The sequence below is a fragment of the Ochotona curzoniae genome, unplaced genomic scaffold (genome assembly GCF_017591425.1).
Source record: "Ochotona curzoniae isolate NIBS_2020 unplaced genomic scaffold, NIBS_Ocur_1.0 scaffold_3208, whole genome shotgun sequence".
NCBI classification, from domain to species: Eukaryota; Metazoa; Chordata; class Mammalia; order Lagomorpha; family Ochotonidae; genus Ochotona; species Ochotona curzoniae.
In genome coordinates, this window is record NW_024467106.1 from 337,294 (window position 1) to 348,418 (window position 11,125).

Consider the following 11,125-nt stretch of genomic DNA (forward strand, 5'->3'; position numbering starts at 1 on the left):
GAGGGTGATGGTGGCCGCCGATGCCCTGAGGAACACGCTGGGAGACCTGGTCCCTGGCCCCACACACGCATCTCCCCTGGCCTGGGGGTCATCTGCCAGGAAGCTTGGCCAACCTGGCCTAGCACACACATGGGGACGTGCTTGCTGCCCGGGCTAGGGGAGCCCCAAGCTCTGCCCTGCCTGGCGGCAGGCGGCCAAGGGGTGGTGTTGCCCATCCACAGGGCCTTCTCTCCAAAGCTTCCAGCTCGCAGAGGCTGACAGTGGACACGTGGGGTCCTGGCTGCAGCGGGAGCTGCAGACACTCAGTCCAAAGCCTCGGGATGGGTGGCTGAGGGGCTGGGGGTTCTGGGGCTCCAACCTGCCTCTGGGTTAACCCTGGTCCTCAGACCTCTCTCTGCTGCCAACAGATCCGACTCTCAGCGCACAAGGAGCCACTGTCAGGCACCCCAGGATGTCACCTGGATCTCCTGAGCGCTGTGCAGTCAGCGCCCACTCGGCCAGCTGCCGGGCCCTGCTGACCAGGGTCCTGCTGACCAGGGCCTCACCTGCAGACACTGGGGTGCCCTGACCACTGCTCCCTGGTTACAGGAATGTAAACTGTCACTCAGGGATCCCAGAGCTGCTAGCTACCCTGCCCACACCCGCGGCTGCCTGCCCAAAGGGACGTGGGGGCTTCCACTCTGTCCCCAGGCTGCCTGACCAACGGGGCGTGGGGGGCCTCTGCGCTGACCCCGGCAATCCTGCTCCCCAGCCTCAAGGACCGACAGGGCCCTAGCCGCAGCTGGGACTGCCTGTCCCCAAGGGCCAGCTAGGCAGGCAGCCGGCACTTGTCGGTCCTGGCACCTCCAGCCCCACTCGCAGGAGCCACTGCAGGGGCAGACCTGGCCTCCCCGCGCAAGCCACGGCCCCTCAGGTGCGGCATGGCAATGGGCCTCCTGGCACCCCCAGGCCTGGATGCAGCCAGGGCCTCGCTGCCCCCGGGGTGTCCCGGGAGCGCACAGGGCCGGGCGCCCACCCCGGAGGCCCACGTGACCGGGCCTCAGTTTCCCGGCTCGGCTGCTCGCCCCACCCGCCGCTGACGTCAGGGAGGCGGAGCCCCCGCCCCCGGACCCGCCGCTCGGACCGCCGGTGCCGGTGCTGCGGGACGCCGAGTGCTGGCGCTGCCATGCGGGGCCCGGGCCCGACCCCGGCCGCGAGCGCGAGGGCGAAGGCGAGCGCGGACGCGACCCCCGGCGCGGCGAGGCTGCCCCGGCGGAGGCGGCGGGCGCGGGGCGCGCTCTGAGCCGGGGATGCGCGGCCGCCTCGGCCATGGGCGCCGCCGCCTCCAGGAGGAGGGCGCTGAGGAGCGAGGCTATGTCCTCGGTGGCGGCCAAAGTGCGGTGAGTGCGGCGGGGCGCCCGCAGCCCGGAGGGCCGGAGGGGCCAGGGCGGCCTGACCGCGGCCCGCGCCTTCACCTGCAGGGCGGCCAGAGCCTTCGGAGAGTTCCTGTCCCAAAGTCACCCTGACCACCGCAACGGCTCAGGTAGGGGCGAGAGGGGCGGCGCCAGCCCCGAGCCCAGCTCCCCGACCCCGCACCCCCGGAGGCCCGGCTCTGCTGGGCCACTTCCCCGCATCCCCTGCCCTCGCTGGCCCGGAACCCCAGGAGCTGGATCACTCGTCACCATGGCACCCACCCCGCCTGGGCCGTTGGCATGGCAACGGGCCTCCTGGCACCCCCAGGGCTGGCACCGTTGTCTCCGAGGGCCAGCTGGTGGGGGGGAGGGGAGAAGTTGGCACCGGCGGGCGATGCCGCGTCGGCTGGGGGTGGCAGGCTCGCTCCTACCGCGCGGGCACAGGTCGTGCCGCTGCCACCACCCTGCCCCCAGCTGCCTTGGGGAGCCAGGGGCTTGGGGCTTGCTCCGCCTGCCCAGCGTACCCAGCCTCAGGATGCCTCTCCCCCTTCCCCAGACCACCTGCTGGCTGACGCCTACTCTGGCCACGATGGGTCCCCTGAAATGCAGCCAGCCCCCCAGAACAAGCGCCGCCTCTCCCTGGTCTCCAACGGCCGCTACGAGAGCGGCCTGGTGGAAGATGGCGTCAGCAGGCAGCCGGCCAGTGAGGGCCCCCAGCCCCGTGTGTACACCATCTCCGGGGAGCCCACCCTGCTGCCCAGCCCCAAGGCGGAGGCCATCGAGCTGACCGTGGTGCAGGGACGCAGGCCGCGGGAGCACCATCCCCACCACCACAGTCAGCCCCTGCGCGCCAGCCCCGGCGGCAGCCCAGAGGCCACCAGCAGGCCCTGCCAGAGCTGGGCAGGCAGCCGCCAGGGCTCCAAGGAGTGCCCCGGCTGCGCCCAGCGGGCCCCCAGTCCCTCCCCGCAGGCCTTCGGCCCTGACCAGCCCCCCCTGCCCGAGGATGTTTCCGGCCGCCCCAAGAAGCTGGAGCGGATGTACAGCGTGGATCGAGTGTCCGGTGAGTGACATGGGCAGGGTCAGCTGTGGGCCCTGGGAAGGAAAGCTGCCTCCCCCACCTCCCTGGGCCCTTGCCCAGTCCACGGGCACCTGCCAGTGCTTCCTGTGGAGGGGCCAGGAGGTCTTCTCACCCTTTGGAAACTGCTGGGGGCTGGGGGGCTGGGGAGCGTGTGGAGCCTGGGGGGGGGGCTGCTGTGTGAAGCCCCGGGGGAGGATGTGGAGTCCAGGCAGCCAGTGACCCCTCCCACACCTGCAGCGCCTTGTGGCGGCTCTAGCTGCCTCACCTGGGCCACAGCCGCCTTCTTGGGCCTCAGGAAGAGGCTGGGCTGGCATTGCCGAAGGTAGCCAGGAAGGGGGTTCTTAGCAGCCTGTGCTCAGGAATGGCCTCCCCACGGGCCTCTGATTTCTGGGCTGGGTCTCTGTAAGGGACCCCCAGAGAGGCCCCTGCCCACCCTCTCCCCTACTGTCCCCCAGACGACGTCCCCATCCGCACCTGGTTTCCCAAGGAGAACCTCTTCAGCTTCCATACGGCCACCACAACTATGCAAGCGTGAGTTGGCCCAGCCGTGGTCACCCCGGTCCTTCCAGCACCCCCAACCCAGCCCCCAACAGTCCCAAACCTCCCACAGCTACCCCCAGTCCCTCCAGGCCCCCACAGCTCAGCACCCCCCCAACAACCTAGCCTCCCCCAGCCCAGGCTCTCACAGTCCAGTTCCCCTAGCCCAGTCCCTGCAGCACCCCAGTCAGTCCAGGCCCCCACAGTTCAGTCCCCCCAACCTAGGTCTCCCCTAGCCCAGGCTCTCAGGCAGCCTCTCACCCAGGCCCCCCATCCCACTCAGTCTGTGCCCCGTGGGCTGTCCCTGCCCTGGGAATGCAGTGATTGGAACCATGGGTGCGGGGTGCTTCTTCTGGCCACCTGACCGCTGACCTTGTCTGCCTCGCTCAGGGTTCCCTGTCTTTGGGGCTCCTGTCAAAGGGCATCCCTGGCTGCAGGAGACTCCGTCCTACCCCCAGGCTCAGGCCCCCAGCCCCGGCCTAGTCTGGCCAGGACCCAGCAGCTGGAGGCAGGGCCCTGTACCCCCAGCGTCCACTGCCCAGCTGGGGCTACCCCAGGAGGGTTGGGTGAGAGGGACTGGGGCACAGGAAATACCCCCACAGGGCAGGGCTCACTACATCTTCTTTCCCCCTCTGCCCCCGCCCGTACTCGGCCCTCAGCATCTCGTAAGTACCCATGAACCCCTGTACCCCAGGATGCCCCACCCGCTGCCCAGGGGAGCCTGCCCTCCCACCTCCCACCTCCCAAGGGGCACCCTGCCCTCCCACACAGGGCTGGACGCCCAGGGGAGCCTGCCCTCCCACGCAGGGCCAGGCTGGCCGTGCACCCACTGGCCCCTCTGCTTGTACCTCTGTCCGCACTGACTTGCTGCGGTCCCCCAGGGTGTTCAGGGGTTACGCGGAGAGGAAGCGCCGCAAACGGGAACACGATTCCGCCTCCGTGATCCAGAGGTAGGGCCAGAGGCTGGATGGGCGCCACCAGGGCGTGTCTGGCCTGGGCTCAGCCGGGGGTGGGGGGGAAGCGCCCCAGGGGGCACTGGGCAGGCGGCAGACCCAGCATTGTGCCTTCCCGGGGTGTGGGTGTACCGGAGGCTAAGTGCTGTCTGACCGCGGGGGTCTTCAGCCAGAGCTTCCTCCCGCAGGAACTTCCGCAAGCACTTGCGCATGGTGGGCAGCCGGCGAGTGAAGGCGCAGAGTAAGTGTGGGCACGGGCGGCGCGGCTGGGCGCGCATGCGTCGCCGCTCACTCAGGAGGGTTTTCTCCCCCAGCGTTTGCTGAGCGCAGAGAGCGGAGCTTCAGCAGGTCCTGGAGCGACCCCACCCCCATGAAAGCCGACACTTCCCATGATTCCCGAGACAGTAAGTGTCCGGTGCATAGCTCCGTGGGTCGCGGGGCTGCAGAGAGCTGCGCCTGCCTGACCACCTGTGACCCTCCGCCCCGCAGGCAGCGACCTGCAGGGCTCACACTGCACGCTGGAGGAGGCCTTTGAGGACCTGGACTGGGAGGCCGAGAAGGGGCTGGAAGCCGTGGCCTGCAGCGCAGAGGGCTTTGTGCCCCCCAAGGTCATGGTGAGTCAGGCAGAGCATGCCCCAGGGTACTGGGGGTGGAGAGGCAGCGGCTGGACAGCGCTTTGCCTTGCCTTGGGGTCTCTGGGCTCTGGGTGGCTTGAACCCCTCACTTGGGTCTGTCTTCTCCAGCTAATCTCCTCTAAGGTGCCCAAAGCTGAGTACATCCCGACCATTATACGCAGGGATGACCCGTCCATCATCCCCATCCTCTACGTGAGTGCCCTGCCCACTGTACGCCGTCCACCACCCCTTCCTCTATGAGTGCCCGCCTGCCCTGCCCACTGCACGCCCTGCCATCACCAGCCATCACGCCAATCGCCTGTGTCTCCCACCCTGTCCCACTCACCCCTACACATTGCATGTTCTGCCTGCCCCCCAGCCTATCTCCCTGGTCCTCCCTTCCATACTTCCGCCCCAGCTCCTCCACAACCCATCATCCTGGTCCTCCTTTCCATGCCTCGGCCCCAGCCCCTCCACAGCCCATCACCCCATCCTCCATGTAATTGGTCCCAGAACCCTGATTGGGTCTTGTGCCTGTGTCTGTCCCCAGGACCACGAGCATGCGACCTTCGAGGACATCCTGGGTATGTGCCCTACAAAGCCCCGGGCAGGGAGGGTGGCGAGAGGGGCCAAGGACCAGGACAGCAGCCTGCTCACAGTTCTGCCCACAGAGGAGATTGAAAAGAAGCTCAACACCTACCACAAGGGGGCGCGCATCTGGAAGATGCTCATCTTCTGCCAGGTGGGTCTGGTGCAAAGGTGGGCAAAGGTGGGGCCGGGTCAGACTGGCCACCCCCTCTGATGACCACTGGGCCGGACCCTGACCTCCCCGTGACGGCCTCTCCGGTCTCTTCCAGGGAGGCCCCGGGCACTTGTACCTGCTCAAGAACAAGGTGGCCACCTTCGCCAAAGTGGAAAAGGAAGAGGACATGATCCAGTGAGAGGGCTGGACCTCGGGCGGGGGGGATGCCCCTGAACCCTGGACACTGGGCGAGGGATGCCCCTGAACCCTGACCCTCGGGTGGGAGAGGGTCCTGAATCCTGGACCTCGGGCGGGGGCGTCTCTGAACCCTGGACACTGGGCGAGGGATGCCCCTGAACCCTGACCCTCGGGTGGGAGAGGGTCCTGAATCCTGGACCTCGGGCGGGGGCGTCTCTGAACCCTGGACACTGGGCGAGGGATGCCCCTGAACCCTGACCCTCGGGTGGGAGAGGGTCCTGAATCTTGGACCTCGGGCGGGGGCGTCTCTGAACCCTGGACACTGGGCGAGGGATGCCCCTGAACCCTGACCCTCGGGTGGGAGAGGGTCCTGAATCCTGGACCTCGGGCGGGGGCGTCTCTGAACCCTGGACACTGGGCGAGGGATGCCCCTGAACCCTGACCCTCGGGTGGGAGAGGGTCCTGAATCCTGGACCTCGGGCGGGGGCGTCTCTGAACCCTGGACACTGGGCGAGGGATGCCCCTGAACCCTGACCCTTGGGTGGGAGAGGGTCCTGAATCCTGGACCTTGGGCGGAAAGGGGGCCTGAACCCTGGACTTTGGGTGGGGAGGACCCTGTGCCCTGGCCCTGGACTGAAGGCCCTGTCCCTCCACCCCAGCTTCTGGAAACGGCTGAGCCGCCTGATGAGCAAAGTGAACCCAGAGCCCAACGTCATCCACGTCATGGGCTGCTACATCCTGGGAAACCCCAACGGGGAGAAGGTGAGGCCCCGCCCCCCGCGCCCCCAGCCTCCTCCGCGCCCACACTCAGCCCTGGCCCTTCCCACAGCTGTTCCAGAACCTCAGGAGCCTCATGACCCCGCAGAGGGTCACCTTCGAATCCCCCCTGGAGCTGTCGGCCCAAGGTGAGCCAGCCTAGACTGGGCCGAGGAAGGGCCAGGGGATGGGGCTGTGGCAGGGCAGGGGTGGGTTTGGGGCAGCCGCGGCGCCCCCAGGGCTGAGTTACACTCCACCCTGCTGCCCTAGGGAAGGCCATGATCGAGACCTACTTCGACTTCCGGCTGTATCGCCTGTGGAAGGGCCGCCAGCACTCGAAGCTGCTGGACTTTGATGGTGTCCTGTGAGGGGCTGGGCTGTCCCCCAGGGCTGCCCCTGGTGATCCAGGCACCTGGGACTGGGCCGGCCCTCTCCCCAAGACCCTGCGGCCCAAGCTCCCGCGGAGCTGCTTCAGGGACCCTCAGACACTGCTCAGGTTCTCAGACGGCCCTGGCGCCCAAGGGGGACCCGCCTGCCTCGCCTGGAGGCTGGACGGGCATCCGTCCGAGGGGCTCCTAGAAATAAGTGCAATTCCCCCCCCACCCCAGCTGCAGGGGACACAGCCCCCAAAGTCGGCTAGCCGCCCGCCCTGCCCTCCGATCACCAGCACCAGGGTCAACGTCCACCTGGTCTCACCGGCCGCTTCATCCCGCCCGCCCCTGTTCCCTCCCACCTCAGCCAGCACCGCGGCCAGGCTCCGGTGGTCTGGAGGGCCGGCAACAGCCACTTCCCAGTGAGCTCCAAGCTGTCTTATGCTGCTGTTGCCGAGTTCAGCCTTGGCCAGCATTGAGGCCTGGCCCAGTGCCCTGGTGTCCATCACGGGCTTGGGGGCAGGCCCCCCTCTGACAGAACCTGGGGTCCCGAGGGCACCCGGGCAGGAAACCGTGTACGACCCCCTTAAAGTGACCATTAAACCTGACCCTGCGCTGCGGCCACTGCCTGGGCCCTGCCTGTTGGAGCCATCTGGGGACACGTGCTGAGGTCTCCGCGTGAGCTCCTGCCCACCTGGGCCTGGCAGGGGGCTCCCTCGTGAGGGTGGGGTGTGTATGATCTGGGGGACACGGGCTGGGGTCTCTGCGTGAGCTCCTGCCCACCTGGGCCTGGCAGGGGGCTCCCTCGTGAGGGTGGGGTGTGTAGGATATGGGGACACGGGCTGAGGTTGCTGTGTTAGCTCCTGCCCACCTGGGCCTGGCAGGGGACTGCTGCCATGACTTAGGGAGGTGTGTGATCAGGGTGTTCCTGGAAAGGGACCCCCACCTCCTCTGCCCCCCACTAGAGCCAGAGTGTAGCCTTGGGATGCTGGCCATGCCCTCAGCCGATCAAGTTCAGGCTGCTGGAGGCCAGGGTTCCAAAGACACAGGAGGGGACCTTCCTGGGGCCCCACACCCTGGGGTGCCTCCAGCTTTCTCTGGGTTCCCACATGGCCCGGGGGCAGAGTGGGGACCCTGCAGCCCGTGCTGGCCACTGAGCTGCAGGGCAAGGGGCACCCTGGCCCTGATGCTCCAATCCTAAGTCCTGAGCCTGTGACGGCATCTGTCTGGCTGTCCACCACTTGTGCAGTGCCCACTCGCCAGGGTGTGACCAGCAAGGGGAAATGTGTTCCAGCTGCCAGGCCGAGCCCTGTCGGTGTGAACTGGTGCAGTGTCCCTTACTACCGGCACACCCCACAGTCCCCCAGCTCTCGGGGGCAGCCGGTTGTTCCGCCTGGGGCCTTGGTGGGTGCTGGCCTCCCCGAGGTGACCCAATGGCAGCCTGGGGCAGAGCACAGCAGGGCAGGGACAGAGTTCAACTGTGGTTCCTGCAATAAAGCCCTGAGTGGGAGGCGGCTTGGGGGCTGGGCAGGCGCAGGTGGACTGGGCCAGGGGCTCCCTCCCGCTTCCAATTCTGTCCACACAGCAACACTGCCAGCAGTGGGGCAAGACCAGAACCACGGCCAGAACCCTCAGCAGCAACAAGACCACAGGAAAGCCCATGGGGGAACGCGACACGTGCCAGGCTAGCAGGAATGTCACGCACGAGTGCGTGCCAGAGCAGGGGAAAACTGGACTCGTGTGAGCCTGTGCTGCCGCCCTTGCTGGTGCTGCCCTGTCCCTCATCCCGCACCTGCTCCTCCCCAGCTCCCACCCAGCACCTGCAGGCTGCAGCCCTGTGTGCTCCCTGTGTGGCTTTGTCCTGGCTGTTGGGCACTTGGCAGGAGGGGGTAGGGACCAGCAGGCGGGAGGGGCCCTGCGTGTGTCCCATCTCAGCAGCGTCCCCAGCCCTCCAAGCTGTGTACCTCCCTCAGAAGCTGAGTAAGACAAGGCCCTGCCCAGACCACAGCCACCACCTCCCCGATGGTGGCCACCATGGAGTAGACACCATGTTCATCCCATTCATGCGCGTCTGACCTCATCATACCTTCAGGGCCCCCAGGAAACCTAAAGGACAAAGCAACAGGCAGGCCTTCCATGCACTGGTTCACTCCCCAGATGGCTGCTATGGCCAGCGGGCAACAGCAGGCACCTGGAGCTTCATCCAGGTCTCCCTCGTGGATGTGGAGGCCCAAAGCCCTGCACCATCCTCTACTGCAGGCGCATAAATAGGGAGCTGGGTTGGCAGTGGAACAGCTGGGACTCTGCATCCCATATGAGATGCTGGTACCACAGGCAGCAACCTAATGTGCCGGGCCGTGGCATTGGTTCCAACAACCCCGTGGAAGATCCACTTCAACACAGCCCCAAGATAGAGCCCAGTACGTACCTGGGCGGCCAGAGCCTCAGCGTGCCTTGGTTCAAGCCCCGGTGCAACCTCGTGCATTACCAGGAGGTCGCAGAGGTGCCTCCACGGCCTTGGGCTCCTGCTGCCCATGTGGGAGACCCAGCTTGGGCTTCTGGCCTTCAGTTTTTGCCCTGGCCCCAGCACCAACTACTACAGGCATTTGGGAAGGGGGCCAGTGTGTGGTTTCCAAATAAAATGAAAAATAATTTTTAAAAATCCCAATCTCAGAAGTGACACTGGCAATGTCCTAGGCCACTAGTGACAAGCAGGGACTCTGGGGACACTTTACCCGAGAGGAGAGGACAGCAGAAGACAAGCCACAAGCCCAGAGGGGATGCACTCTAGCTCGGAGCTCAGGCTGTCAGCAGCTCACCAGGTACACACAGCCAACGCAGAAGCTGCCACAAGGAGGGCGTCACAGGCAGCCGTCCCACATGGTCATGCCGTCGGGGTCCCTGCTGCTCCCCTTCCTGCCCAGCTCCCTGCTGGTGCCCCTGGGGAAGCAGCCCAGGACAGCCCAAATCCCCAGGCTCCCGGGCCGGGCAGAGCACCCAGCTCCAGCCTGGCCGCGCCCGGCAGTTGTGGCCATTCTGGGTGTGAACCAGCAGATGGGAGACGTGTGTCCCTCATGCTCCACCTTTCGAATAAACAAACTGCGACCGGCCACAGCTGCTTCCAGAACCCTCCCAAGGTAATGACAGACGAATTGGGAGTGGGAGGACGGAGGCGTTTACACCTGTTCGCATGGGGGGAGACAGGAGTGGCTGAACCCACACACCGGCCTTGGTGTCACCGGGACACAGGACCCTGAGGAAAATGCAGCCCAGGCAGGCTGGGCCCCAGCGGGTTCCCCAGGTGCAGGGCTGCCCAAGGAGCCAGTGTGCACACACATGACCCCTGCCCCCCCCCGCAGCCTTCATGGCAGAAGAGTGGCTACAATAGGCGCCTTCATGGAGAAGACACAGCCGCTGAGGCTGTCATTCCCTGTGGACACTGGTTCAAGTCCCGACTGCTCTGCTTCCCATCTGCGCGTGCCCGTGGGAAAGCAGCAGAGGATGATCCAAGTACTGGGGACCCTGTACCAAAGTGGGAAAGAAGGGCTCAAGATGGCAGGGACCCGCCCTCTGCCAGGACAGATCATGGCCACGTCCAGGCAGGGCCTGCGAGGGTCCAGCCTGAAGCCCTTGGGCTCCACCTGCTTCCAGGTGACTATACTTAGACTAGTGACTACACAGGGGTGGGGGACAGCCAGACCCCTGGTGAGCAGCAACAGGGGCTCAGCACCCTTGGGAGATGCAAAACAGACAGCCAGGGCGCTGCTTGCAGGATCCCCCAGGTCAGGTCCCTGAGTGGGCTCCTGCGTCCCCAGGTCAGCTCCCGTCCCCACCCAGGTTGGCTCCTGCTCCACCCTGTCACCTACTATCCCCTCCCCCGTCAGCTCCCATCCCCCTTCCCCTCTTACCTACCATCCCTTCCCCCCATGAGCTCCTGCAGTTATATTGAAAACCCCAATGCAGTCTGGAGTGAGAACCAGCAGACACAAATCTCTACCCAATAAAGTAAAAATAAACCACCAGAACAAGCGGAGAAACAGCGTCCACTGTTGCCATCAGGTCCCTCTGCTCAGCTGACCTCCAGCCGGGTCCCTCCTGGGTTGGCACCGGCGACTGGGCAGGCGGAGGGGGAAGTGCTCTCCGCAGAAGGGTGGAGCCTCCCTGGGCACAGCCTCCTGGGCAGCCAGGGCAGTCCTGACCCCCCCACACACAGTCGCTGCAGAAGTTAACGCCCTGCCCCCTCCACCGGGCCAGTGACCCGGGCAGCGTCCGGATGGCCTCTGGCTGCTGACCCAGGTTCAGGTGGGCGGAGGCTGGGCTGGACGTAGCAGGTGCCCAGTGGAGTTCCAGTGTGAGCTTCCTCAGCGGCTGGTGAGCAGGCACCCCAGGTGAGAGTTGGGGGCCGGGAGGGAAGTGCAGTTCTGGGGGCCCCTGGGTGCAGTGCCTCTGGGATGAAGTTGGGGGTCAGCAGCTGCCTACCTGGGA

At 66.3% G+C, this 11,125-nt stretch overlaps 1 protein-coding gene across 7 annotated transcripts; it reads left to right on the plus strand.

Annotated features, from left to right (window-relative positions):
• The first annotated feature begins 1,308 nt into the window (after window positions 1–1,308).
• On the plus strand, window positions 1,309–6,748 carry NSMF (NMDA receptor synaptonuclear signaling and neuronal migration factor). Of its 7 annotated transcripts, XM_040962868.1 has the most exons (16): window positions 1,309–1,379; window positions 1,461–1,522; window positions 1,948–2,451; window positions 2,925–3,000; window positions 3,666–3,671; window positions 3,888–3,956; window positions 4,148–4,200; window positions 4,274–4,363; window positions 4,449–4,573; window positions 4,703–4,786; window positions 5,124–5,157; window positions 5,245–5,315; window positions 5,431–5,510; window positions 6,173–6,275; window positions 6,343–6,418; window positions 6,540–6,748. In XM_040962868.1, exons 1-16 carry the CDS (start codon window positions 1,309–1,311, stop codon window positions 6,635–6,637), a joined length of 1,602 nt encoding a protein of 533 aa, XP_040818802.1. In that variant the 3' UTR covers window positions 6,638–6,748. The 7 variants fall into 7 exon arrangements, with proteins under 7 accessions (XP_040818802.1, XP_040818808.1, XP_040818807.1 ...); XM_040962874.1 differs by lacking the exon at window positions 4,274–4,363; XM_040962873.1 differs by lacking the exon at window positions 3,888–3,956.
• The last annotated feature ends 4,377 nt before the right edge of the window (window positions 6,749–11,125 follow it).